This window comes from Pavona decussata, unplaced genomic scaffold (genome assembly GCF_977016875.1).
Source record: "Pavona decussata unplaced genomic scaffold, jaPavDecu1.1 SCAFFOLD_57, whole genome shotgun sequence".
Taxonomy (NCBI): domain Eukaryota; kingdom Metazoa; phylum Cnidaria; class Anthozoa; order Scleractinia; family Agariciidae; genus Pavona; species Pavona decussata.
The window spans coordinates 279,023-292,588 of NW_028145479.1; the positions used below are offsets into that span (position 1 = coordinate 279,023).

General features: G+C 39.2%; 1 protein-coding gene across 3 annotated transcripts in view; it reads right to left on the minus strand.

Moving 5' to 3' along the window:
- The window catches only part of LOC146479983 (scavenger receptor cysteine-rich domain-containing protein DMBT1-like), a 45,820-nt gene that overhangs the window by 2,450 nt on the left and 29,804 nt on the right, over positions 1–13,566 (minus strand). For all 3 annotated transcript variants that reach the window (XM_085110195.1, XM_085110196.1, XM_085110197.1), the window contains 13 exons: positions 12,609–12,908; positions 11,697–12,014; positions 10,662–10,970; positions 9,470–9,787; positions 7,766–8,080; positions 6,976–7,287; positions 5,995–6,315; positions 5,318–5,635; positions 4,749–5,063; positions 3,772–4,080; positions 2,827–3,114; positions 1,940–2,005; positions 288–359 (listed from right to left, as the gene is read on the minus strand). In XM_085110195.1, the coding sequence (XP_084966321.1) occupies positions 288–359; positions 1,940–2,005; positions 2,827–3,114; positions 3,772–4,080; positions 4,749–5,063; positions 5,318–5,635; positions 5,995–6,315; positions 6,976–7,287; positions 7,766–8,080; positions 9,470–9,787; positions 10,662–10,970; positions 11,697–12,014; positions 12,609–12,908 (3,561 nt within the window). The remainder of the gene's footprint in view (positions 1–287; positions 360–1,939; positions 2,006–2,826; positions 3,115–3,771; positions 4,081–4,748; positions 5,064–5,317; positions 5,636–5,994; positions 6,316–6,975; positions 7,288–7,765; positions 8,081–9,469; positions 9,788–10,661; positions 10,971–11,696; positions 12,015–12,608; positions 12,909–13,566) is intronic.

The window sequence follows — 13,566 nt, forward strand, 5'->3', positions numbered from 1 at the left end:
TAACGTAACAATTAGTAGTAGGTGTGCCCAAAAACAAACAGTAGGTGTGCCCATTTACGAGAGAAGATGTCAATTCCGGGGGACTTTGTTTCTTTACTTTCATGTTCTTTTCTCTAAATTTGGGGAGGACGAGGGGGGTTGCACTGTATAAACATTTTCGTTATATGTCACATAGAAGTACGAGATATCTATTAAAAACTCTGCTTGTAGAAGCTTAAAAAAGGAAAAAAATATCCCTTCTTTTTCAGCTGCTATTTTTATTTTCTTTGCCTGTCGTTAAAACGCACCTTGAACACGTGCTCCGACATTTATCGTCGGCTGTGGAGAATTTGTGAATTCCGTTGTATGTTTCCCAACATCTAAAATTGAAGGAAAGACAAGAGAAGAGAGAGAGAGAGAGAGAAAAAACAAAACAGTTAAGAATCATTCACGAAAGGGCTGTCTCTATGCTTGAAATTTCAAGGGATTGAAGTAAGACTGAACAAATGAAACTCTTGTTGTATGTTTAAGGTGGCTGAACACAGTTTTCTAGTATACAGGTGTTGGTAAACATTATTTGAAAACTACGTACTTCTGAGAACCCGAAATTAGCATGGTGCAAGATTAACAGAGAAGGAATAAATTTTGATACTTCTTGTTGAGCAAGGTGCCGTTGCCATGGCAACGCAGCAAGCTATTAACCGTCCACAAATAATGGTTTTCCTTAATTTTTAGAAAATTCACTCGTTAGATTTTTTCCATTTTTTGTATCCAGATAAACTCACAAAATACTGACATAGTGATGTTGCTTTCATGTTATTTTAAGAGACAGATCTCCTGTAAATGTTGGTTTTGCACTTTAGTGTTTTTTGAAGTAACCCTCGGTTAGATTTTGTTTTTGGTTTGTAGGCGAGTTACACTTTAAGTAAACTACTGTTTTGTCAGATTTCACACAATTCTAACGAGCGGTTCCTTAGAAAACAGTTCATTTCCATTAAAACAACCAGTCACAATTTTTTGCTCAAATGCGCATGCGTGGCTTTTAATTTGTTTTTTTCAGCAAAGATGAAAAGCGTACAAAAAGGCTTAGCTCATTGCGAACTCACTTTCTTTGCTCGGCGATAAATGAAGAAGGATTCACAAACGAGAAACTGAGTTATTTTAAGAGCAAAACTTACCTTTGTGATCCATTTGGTAAAAAATCGAGGGATCGATAGTTTTTGCTTACCACAACCCTAGCGCACGCTTAATAGCATCACTAACAGAATCTGTAAAGCGCGCGCAAACTGTGTTCGGCCACCTTAAATCAGTAAAAGTTTGAGTTGTCACGCAGCAGAAGCTGTTTTCAATTTTCTAAAATGTACAAGAAGTTCCTGAACACTCCAACTGCATTCGAGATGGTTTCTCTTTCGACCAAAAAATGAACATTTACTTCCGAAATTTCTTGAGTCATAGCATACGCCCGGTTTCCACCTCTGAAGCAATCGGAAAGGTTATTAAACCTCGAAAACGGAAGTGCATTTTGTTGTTGTTGTGAAAATGTACCAGTAATACATTCCCTTGTGATCACATTCGTCGATGGAGAGTAGGTTAATATCGATGAATGTTTCTCATCTTTCAAAAAATAAAAAAATAAATAAATAAATAAACAAACAAACAAACAAACAAACAAATAAATAAATAAATAAATAAATAAATAAATAAATAAATGGGGGTATGTTTACATAACAATTTTAGTTACTCCGCCAAAACCCTTGTTTATTTTTAAGTTAACAAGAAGCTTTTGTAATTTTAATTATTTATGAGGTGGTCCTTCTTTGGACCAGATAAAAAAAAATTAAGCCTCAAATATTCTTGGAGTCATAACGTAGGCCCATGATATACAGGTGCGACGCAAACGCAAAGGTAAGTCATGTCAAAAGCGCAAGCACGAACGGTTTTCGTTAACGTTTAAACTTACCTGTGACACTTTCGTTGGTTTTGACCTCCGTCGTAGGAGAATTTGTGGAGACCGGTAAACGTTCATCTAAAACAAGAAACAAACAAACATCAGATTGTAGAACCATTCAATGAAGGGCCATTTTTATATTTCTCACGAGGTCTTAGCGATTTCATGAACTTAAGAACTCGCGTGGTTTGTTTAAATAACAATTGAGATTATTACGTTGAAACACTTGTCACTTAAACTACTGGGAAAATGACATCTGGTTGGACAAATAGAAACGAATATTTGTGCCCTGACACTCCCGCTGAACTTGGCATTGCAAAGACAAAGGTAAAACGTGAAAAGGTTGTGAAAAGGAATTCGCTACAGTGAACCAATAACAGTGGCCCTAGTATTACGTTGTACAATTGACACTAAGTTATGTGTCTGGAGATGAAATATCAAAGTGCGGACAATTCAAATGGGCATTATAAATACTACATCAAACCAATTAGAAAATTTTCATTTGTATGAAAAAGAGAAGGCATTTTCTGTTGCATTTTTTGTTATCATCATGGGTCTACATTGTTAATTTACCTTTGAGTTTGTAGATAACACGTGACCATCCGAGTGAAGGCTACTGATCATTACGCCCTCCCCCTCCCCTCCCCTTTCCCTGGTGTACCTTGACCCTGTAACGAAATTACGCTGTGAAAGGTACTTATAACTCGTCTTTTGTGGGTAGTGCACCGTATAGTGCACTACCCACTATGTCGTCAGGCATGTGAGAGTGAGTGACTGTTCTTAAACAAGGAGGTCCTCAGCGCGTGCACAGCACTGACACACATGTACGCAATGCGTACCTATTTTTAATAAAAACAAAAGGCTGAAAAGCGTACTGATACTTTGAATGTTTTACTTACGAGGTGATCTGGTCTTTATCGGCCCTGATGCTGGAGAAGTAACACTGTCATTCACATAGATCCTGAAGTAATACACTGTAGACGGCTTTAAACCCGTTATTGTACACCAAGGACTGTAAATCCTGCATGCTCCTGGAACATAGCTCTCACGGCAGCTTGTCTTCACCCACGATAACGTGTCATTGTCCCATTTCTGGACACTATAGTTCGATGGCCTTGTGGGACGCCACTTAAGTCCGATACTGGAAACGTCTCGTGACGCAAGTTGTGGCTTTGTCAGGGGCGCAGCTACAGAGAAATAACAATTTGTATTTGTAATTTAATAATTCATTTCATTCGGAATCCGATTTGTATTAGGCACCTCCGTGTGTACGCGCAAGGGCAGCGTACTTGTGCTAAAGTAAATCTTAAAATCCTGATTTTGAAGTGCACAAAGATATGTTGTGGGGAACTGTGGAAAGTGCGAAGGATTTTTACAAGAGCACAAGCACACTGAGCCCCCTCGTTTTTCTTTTCTTTTTATCTTTTATTCTTGAGAAAGACAGGCAAACTTAAAAAAAAAAAAAAGAAAAATCTACGGATTTTGCACTGGCCACCAATTGTGTTTTTCAAGTTGATCTAAAATCCTCTTTGTGCACTTTCTTGTAACATTAAAAAATGGAAGATCAACACTTTCAAGTTACAAGCGTTAAAAGCCTCAGAAGTGTATCGGAATAAACCTTAAGTATCGCTGCCATGGTAACGATTGATGACAACAAAATAAGTTATTTTTGGCCAGAAACTAAATGTGCAATTTAATCTTTCAAATATTTATTTAATTCATCATGATCTTGGTCCGATTTTTGCTCTTTTCTTTTAAAATTTTACATGTTAGAAAGCTGGACGCTGGTACCAGCCACTTTAAATCAATTACGTAACAAATGAAATTGAATTTATAGATAGTACCTTCAGGGATGCAGACTAAGCTTGCAGATGAACCATGCCAGCAATAGTCCAAACCTTTATGCCTGCAGTCCATTATAAAGATTTCGTTTCCTTCACACTGCACGCTGTCTAGCCACATCGGTTTCCACCGACGTTGCTTGGTAACGAGTTGACTATCAACTGGCGCTTTAGCGCCATTGTATCCTAGCTGATAGCAAACGACATTAGCATGTTGCAGGTTCCAGCCGTAACTACATACTGGGCGCCAGTCTCCACTGTACAGAACTTCAACTCGTCCTCTGGACGGTGCTTTTCCATTGACTAACCGCACTTGAAAAACAATAGTGAAACAGGTGATCGATATGCACTGAACTTTGCACTGATATAAGATGAAAAATTGAGGTAAACGAATTACTAACAACCGACACTAATGTAACGTTACAGAAGGCCTCAAGAAGAAACCTTTCGTTATGGGTTAACATTTCTACGAGATGGGGAGCGTGCCAAGTTACAATTCGATAGTTCGCTTTTCCAGATTCAGTATGGGGAATAAAATCACACAGTAGAAACACAGAGCCATCACTGAGGAGTTAATAGGGACGTGGAATGCTCGATGTCTGCTCAGTCAATCGATCAATCAATCAATCAATCAATCAATCAATCAATCAATCAATCAATCAATCAATCAAAAAAAATACTAAGGTGACCTCATCAGCATAAAAGTTCTGTTATCAATAAGAGCCCTGGAAATTAAAACAAGGCTATGCGCCAAAAAAAATATGAAACTGTTAAAACTAAAACCAGTCTTTGCAGTGATCATTAATGTAGATGGCAATGCAGTTGATACAGATGTTAAGGCGATTGACTAGTCTCTTTTATCATTTCAGTTTTATATAGTTGCAACAACAGTTGCCTACGGTCAGAAGTAGTGGCTGGTAACAGTTAACATGGCGGTAAGCCGACAGTGACAAATTTATAGAATTAGTACTTATTCGTACCTTCTGCTCCAGTGCATACCACAGTCGCCCTCTTATTGCTTTCGCAGCTGTGTTCTTTTAATCCATCGTGAAGACATGAAAATATGGATGACTCATTACCAATGCACCGGACATTGTTTAACCACCATGTTCCATTATCATCGTTGCTGTCAGAAATGTCCACGTGAAATACAGATGCTCTTTCAAAGCCTAACTCACGACAAACCACATCAGCGTCTTTCTGGTCCCACTGCTGGTCACACACCCAGCCCCAAGTATTGCGATAGTAAATCTGGACCTTGCCATCTTGAGATGTAAGTCCTCCTTCTAAACGAACTGAAATAACATTGTTATTAGGTGAAAGTTAGCGATGCTGCATTACTTCTTACAGCATCACTGGAACCCATGAGGAACATTTGCATGTTTTTTTTTTTCTGCAGAAACCTGGAGTGTAGGCATTATTAATTTTATCCTGTGATAATCGTATGAATTCTCAACGATGTAATGCGCATTTGATCACTTAGCTTTCCAATCGTTGCAATATATATCAACTAAGTTTTAAATCTGATAATTATTAACTGTCATGTTACCTGATTGGGTGCAAACTGCCCCTGGTGCTTGAGAGAAGGCAAATGTCCCGCAGTCACCATTTTTCCATCTAGAAGACCTACAATCTGATATCGACCTTTCATCTCCCACGCACTGAATGTGATTCATCGCCGTCATTTCCAATCCGTTTCCAAACGCCGGCCAGGGGATTGCTGCTACAGCTCCATCATATCCCAACTGACGGCAAACTACATTCGCCTCTCGCTTATCCCACTCGTGACCACAAACTGTGCCCCAGACGCCGTCGTAGAGAATTTCAAAGCGACCTTCACGCGGTGATTTCCCATCAACTAGCCGAACTACAGAAAGAAAATCGATTGTTTGGCTTTATCAACAAAGTTGATAATATTTGAATCCACTCAATATTTGTGCCACTCAATAACCATAAAACCATTGATTTAATAGGCCGCACATAGGCTTTGGAGTAGGGACTGTACTTCCTATCTGTCATTGCAATGGCTAATGGCTTTTAAATTTCCCAGGCTTTTCTACCGGCTCTGTCATCTGGTTGTAGGGTTTTTTTTTTCGTTCGTTCGCTCGTTCGTTCGTTCGTTACGTGTATTATAGTTAGTATAAGGGATTTTGCAATTAACATCGAATTAAAGGTATGAGGTTTATAATAGTTGTACATAAAAACATTTATTGAAGCTACATTGACCTTCTCGTTCCTTGCACAGTGTCAAAGCTATTTTGTTATCAGCACAGTCTTCATGCGATCCGCGCATTTTGTGGGCACATGCAAAAATGGAACTTTCGTTTCCAAAACACTGCACATTTCTTATCTGCAGGGGAAGGCTTGTTTCCTTGATACTTTGAATTTCAAAAGCAGCTGATAGTGACCCATTGAAGTCCATCATTCTGCAAGCCACATCAGAATCCTGTCTGTTCCACTGATCGCCACACACCCAGCCCCAACGTCTGTTGTAGTAGACTTGTACCAGACCTTCTCGGGATGAAGGTCTTCCAACTAAACGAATCCCTGGAATAAGATGGATTGATTAATCTTAGAACGTGTGTTCTAAGATGAATTTTAGGTGGCATCATTAATATTTCCCGAAGAAATAAACATGAGATGTCGTGAAATTCTTAAGAGATATTTCTGACACTAGTGACTATTCCATTTGCAATATACATCCTGGAGATGGTTTACCCGGCCTAAATGTTGATATTCTTATAACCTGAGAGTCAGTATACAAGAACAGATGTAAAAGAACACATATGAGTACGTGTATTAATTAGTAGGCCTGATGGAATGCCACATATGGCAACCACCAGCTAACAAAGTTTCACGTGCGTCTTGATAAAAGCATTTATGATCAAAATCGTCATTCATTTTCCTAAAACTTGCTGTTATTACATAGTCGATAGTTTGGGCTTTGTTTTCCGTGAACCGGCCCTTGCCATATCCATGAATGCGCCAATATTTCTGTGAAGTGTTAGCTTGTGTGACGAGCGGAACATAGCCCCTCCCGGGTTCTCTAATCTTTCCAATAAACCAGTTCTATGTGTGACTTTTGTAGTTAATTCAAGGTTGATATCAACCCTTTGATTACACTGAAGAATGTTTGAATTACATCATGTGGACACTTTCTACCTAATCATCTACAGAAAGTCCACTTCCTTTTATATTGATAATTACCTCGACTGCACACTACACCTGCATTCACACCGTAACATGAACTTTGCCCGAAACCTTTGTGGTAACACTCTACTAGCGAACTTTCATTTCCTGCACATTGGACGTTATACATCAAGGTCATTTTATTTTGAGCGACACCTGGGTGGTCGACCGCCTTCAAGGCTCCTTCAAATCCAAGCTGGCGGCAAACTACGTTGGCGTCCTTTATGTCCCAGCTTCTTCCTCCACACACTGTTCCCCATATTCCGCTATAAAATACTTCGACGCGACCCTGGTTTGCATAATAATCTCTGCCCACCAGTCGAACACCATCTATGACAAAGAAGAGGGGTATAAACATATTGATTTGCTTTGTCAGGACGACGAACTAAGCACTCGTGCACGTTCGTGTCTCTACGTAATTCCGTTGCAGCACGCTACAACCTATTTTCCCTGTTTTTTAAGGATACAACGTTAGTTTAAAGGCTGAAGCCCGTGCTATATATCAAATACTATACATACAAGGAAGAAGGGAGAGTAGGATTAAACGAAGGAATGAAGGATGGAAGGAGGGAGGGATGGAGGGAGGGAGGAAGGAAGGAAGGGATAGAGAGAGAAAGAAAAAAAGGTCAGAGCTCACACGCCATTCTTTCTCTCAAACCCCAAAACTTTTGACACCAACGTTTCAGTACCTTTTGTGCGGACTTATTATAACGTCTGAATTCTTTTAAAATTAAATTAAGTTAAACTCTAATTTCATTTTTTCTTCCCCTCAAAAATTTCAACTTACATTGGAAAGGGTTTTTATTACCTCTCCTTGGAATGCACACTACGCCGGCGTCTTCACTATGAGAACAGTCGCTCTTTCCCCATCCACTATGATTGCAGTATACTAATGAGCTTTCATCTCCAGCACATCTTACGTTGTCCAACCATGTCTTTCCTTGTCCTCTCCCGAAAGCTGCAGAATTGACTGCATTCATCGCTCCTTGAAATCCAAGCTCACGGCAAACTACGTTTGCGTCCATTAAATTCCATCCGTTGTTACACACTGTTCCCCAAGTTCCATTAAAAAGCACTTCGACTCGGCCCTGGTGTGTTTTTTTTCCACCACCAATCAACCGAACTACGAGAAAACGAGTGATTAAATTGCATTAAAAATACATCTTTTCGCAACTGTTTACAGCTGTTCCGACAAAGGTTGTCCAACAAAGCGTAAAAGCGTAGCTGCATATACGAGGCAATGCCGAAAGGTAGTCTGGAAAACCCAATAAATTTCAATAAAAGCTCAGAATCCATAATTTATTGGGTATTTCCCAGACTATCTTTGGGCATTGTGGCGTAGTCTACGCTTTCACGATTTTTTGGACAATCTTTTTCGAAACAGCTGTATACGTAGCTCCAAGTTTCATATGTACTAGACTTGGAATGACCTTGGGAGAGAGGTCTACCCACAAAAGGAACTTTTGGAACGTGTCGGATAACAGAATCATAAATTCAACATTGCTTATTGAGGACTAGAACCCCTTGCATTCTTTTCCGTGACAATCTGGGCCTTTTGAATGTTCTACCGGCGTTACACACGGCGATCAGAGACAAATACGTTCTGCGACACAGCAATCTTTTTAAGGACGGTGCCTACTAATGCAGAAATTTTTCACAGTTTATGACTATGCGGTTAAAAACAGAGCTTAGTAGAAAAGCATTATAATACAAAGCAATGAAAGGCGTCTTTTTTCCAAATTGAAGCTTTATTATCTCTGAAAAATGCATGATTAACCCCAATTTTCTATTTGGATTCTAAGAGTACTTGCTAAGTTTTGCTTTCTCCGTATAGTGATAAACTGCGCAAAAATATCCCTGTATTAGTAGGCACCACCCATGGGAACCCGAGTATCTCGAGATGCGCAGAGCGTATGCGCAGTAACAACGAGACAAGCGATAGTCTTTCCGGTTGCTGGGTTGCACGTACGTCAAATTTTTGATGCCGTCATCTAAGCCCACGTTAGTTTGCTCCCAACGCAGTTGAGCGTTGAATCCGAACCATCGCGGGCATTAGCAGTGCTTATTTATTGCTGATGACTTAGTGCATAAAAACTGTTAATATATGGCCAACTCATTTTTGTTCGCTCACCAGGGAAGCAAAGAGTTTAGTGGCGAGTCACGCGAACGACTTTGCCGTTCAGGAATTTGTATACTTCAGTGGTTGATCATCAGAAGCTAAAACGTGAGCTGAGGAGCCCAAGGTAAAAGTGTGTTCCTACAGTACTGAATTTTGAAAAGGGGTACTAATATTTCTACTTCGCGAGGAAGAATTGCAATAAGTTTGCATCCCCTGCGGATTTTGCAGGGGCAGATGACATCATCACCACCTCGGCAAAGGAAAGAGAACCTGTTGAGATCGAACGCACTTCCTAGTCTTTGATTATTGTTATGGTAGTTTAATTACTAGTTTGTTCTATTATTATTGGGTATAAATAACATACACCAAATGCTACTATAGTATGCTTATCACCTGTAGTACACATTACACCGGCATCTTCACCGTGACCACAGTTATGTGATCCCCATCCCAGGTGGTTACATTCCTTAAAGGAGCTCTCATTTCCTGTGCACTGCACTTCATCCATCCATATTTTCCCTTCTCCTTGCCCGAAAGCCGCGCTTTTGTTTGCTGCCACAGCTCCTGCAAACCCAAGCTGACGGCAAACTACGTTGGCGTCCCTTAAGTCCCAGTTGTCATCACATACTGTTCCCCAGGCTCCATTGTGGTACACTTCCACTCTGCCTTTTGATGCCAAATCGCCAAAACCATCGTCATCCACTATGCGAACTGTGGCATAAAGAAAGGCTTCATTGAGTCATACTTTCCTGAAGCTATTTTCGTTTTTGTGCTTCGTTTCGTAAATTCATCAATTCATTAATTTGGTTAATGCTTTCTTTAAATATGGGCTGTAACCAAACCATGTGTATCCTCATATTGACGGCCCTAGAGTAACCTGTTGCTTTTCTTAGTGATCTTCTTCTTTTACTGTATGGACTAAAGTTTTACTTTTCATTTACTAGTATTTATGCTAACGGTTTTACAAAGTAAATGGTCAAAGTAAAAAAAAATTAACTGACTGTCAGCCTGGGCTGTGTTCTTATGTTGTTCTTGAAATACCAGCGTAAGGGTTGAACGTGTAAGAAAACCTGTCAGCCAACCAAGAAACACTCGATCCAGTTATTGTTTTTCTAGTCTGTCAGTATCGCCAACATCTTGTTTCGTGTTATTTACTCCCTGCAATTTGTTGCCAGAAATACGATTTCTAGACTTTTAACCTTCAATTCGAAATTTTCGAGGAATGCGAGAAGTGACCAAGTGTGGCTTTCACATACAAAAACTGAAAGAACCAACCCCGAAAGTTTTATTTCGACTGGGTTTTTACAGAGAAATCTATTACAAATTAAGAGCAAAATAATACAGTTAAAATGTCAGGTACATCAATGCAGCTTCATCAGAAAAAACCTTGACACGCTACACCAAATTTACATTCCATTGTCTGTTCAGGCTGAAGGTTTATGAAATGTTTGACATGAAATTCCGGTTTCTTCCTCTACAAACGATTAAATCATGTAAAATTCTATTAAATTACTGTCACCAATCATTCATATCTAACGCTCGAACACTTGTGATTTAAAAATAAAGTGTAAAGCATATGTTTTACCTGTAGCACAAATTACACCGGCATCTTTTTTGTGAGAACAGTTCCCTTTTTCCAATCCATCGTGGGCGCACTGTGTCAATGCACTTTCATCTCCTTTACATCGAACTTTATTCATCCATATCTTTCCTTGTCCTTTCCCGAAAGCTGCTGACTTGACTGCAGTCACAGCACTTCCAAATCCAAGCTGACGGCAGACGACGTTTGCGTCCTGTAAATCCCATTCGTCATCACACACTGTTCCCCAGGTTCCATTGATTAACAATTCCACTCTTCCCTGGCTTGTTTGGTTACCACCGCCAATCAACCGAACTACGAAATAACGGATGATTTGAGGGTATAAATGGCAGAATCCTGAATTCCGCGTGGTTCTTTAAGAATATTAACTCCTTATATCCTATTCTATGGCAATCTGAGCCTTATACAGGGACACTAAAACTTTGCTTTAATTTCGACCGCCACAGTACACTGTGCAACAAGTTTTGGATACTTTCAATGTGTTTTAGATTCAGTATACAAATGTCAGTGGCACATTCAAGTTCAAACTTATTCTTGTATTTCTTTTTGTTTATATTCTTATAATTCTTTTATTACTTTCTTATTAAGTGGTATACCCAGACAAAATGTTTCTTAATGACCAGATATTAATGGGCAGATATGAAATGAATTTGTACTGTGTTTATATACTTATTAGATACAAACAATGCACATCAAACTGCAACAGTGAACTGTATTCCACGATCACGCGCATGATATAAGATGATACATAACCAACGAGGCGCGTTGCGCCGAGTTGGGTATAATCATCTCTTGATCCAACAAGCGTGAGTGGAATAATTGTTTTATTAAAAACAATCAAGGAGCATTGTTAGATCTTGCTGATTACACTTTGCGGGAACAATCAGAAGACAATTTAATGGTCGTTACCCTTCGGCCATGGTATAATGGCTCATATACCATAACCGCTAAGCCAATAAAATCCCTCGAATTGCATTATACAATGATCCTGTTTTTATTAAAACACAATGTACTTCTTACCACCTGTTCTACACCTTACACCGGCATATTTATTTTGGTAACAGTAATATGTTCCCCATCCGCTGTTGGCACATTCCATGAAGGAACTCTCATCTCCTCCACACTGTACGTTAGTCAACCATGTTTTTATGTTTCCTCTTCCAAAAGCCGCGTACGCCTTCGCTGCCAAAGCTGTAAACCCAAGCTGACGGCAAACTACGTTGGCGTCTTTTAAGTCCCAGTCAGCATAACACACTGCTCCCCACACTCCATTGTGGAACACTTCCACCCGGCCTTGAGTTGTCAAATCGCCCTGGTGACGCACATCCACCAATCGAACTGTTGGATAAAAGAGCTAAAATAAGCTCTAAGGCACAGGAAAAGGCCAACATTACATATCCTCTAATTAATCATGTAAATCCGAAAATACTTGAGTTGTTTAGGTAAAACAATTAAATACTACTGCAAAACACTGTGTCAGTTGGGGCTGGACTGTTCAAAGGAGAGTACATGTATTTTGTTATCAAGAAAATATGAACCTATTTAAGAACCTATATAGCCTAAATGCGATATTTAATTCGTACTTTTGCAGGAAAATTAGTTTAAAGAAAGTTCTTATATTTCACATGTCATGGTGCGTTTCGTCTGCTATGTGAAAAAAATTGTAAAAACATATCACACAAGGCTGTCAACAGAAACGCAGTAGTTGCTTCTTAGTGGTAAAATTATGTACAGTTCCATAAAATTAAATACCATAATATTTCCTATCTGCTTCTTATGATGACATCGATTGAAAACGTTCGTCTCACCTTTGTTTTTACGAAATCTTAAACATGGTTGAACACAAAATTAATGCATTATTAAAGCTAAGAATTATGAATTGTGAAGCTGGCATCCATGCATCTTCTCCCAAAATACTCTACTCTGCCTTACCTGAAGAGCAGACTACACCGGCATCGTCACTATGAGAACAGTTCCCTTTTCCTAATCCATTATGAGCACACTGTTGTAATGAACTTTCAGCTCCTGTACATCGTACGCTATTCATCCATATCTTTCCTTGTCCTCTCCCGAAAGCTGCGGACTTGACGGCCATCAAAGCTGTTCCATATCCAAGCTGACGACAAACTACGCCTGCGTCCTGTAAATCCCATTCGTTGTCACACACTGTTCCCCAGGCTCCATTAAAAAACACTTCTACTCGGCCCTGGTACCCACTACCAACCAAACGGACTACGAAGTAACGAATGATAATTGCCATTAAAACCCGTCATTCTTTGATATTCCTCGCTTTTGGCTTCTTTTGGACTAAATTTGCAAAGGACCTTTTTTGGAGAAAGGTCTTCCAGCAAGAGAAATGCTTTCAATGTGTAAGGTGATAATACCAGCAGTGCATCTTCCAATGAACTTTTCATAACTTCTTTCAGAACAAATCTAAGGAGATTTTGTCCGACCGTAATAGGAAAATTTTTTTGGAATTATATTCGTCAAAAAGTTAAGCACAAACATACTAAAAGTTTTTTAAGGAATGCACTCTATAAATATTACCTTGCTCAATATTGATGATACATTCCTTGCTCATTATTAATGATACTTTATTCCAGTTATTTTCGTCTCTTTGTTTTTTGTTTTCCTGGTCTGAAATCATACTTGTGATTTCAAATCGAACTTGCGCTGCGCGCCCTTTCGATTTTGAAATCACGCGTATGATTTAAGACCAAATTGCACTCCACACAGTTCAATTACCATTATTAATCAATTATAAGTTATTCTGTGTTTATGCCATCATCTTCATCATCATCATCATCATCATCATCATCATCATCATCATCATCAATTATCATCATCATCATCATCATTATCATCCTAACAGCTACTGTATTTCTATATA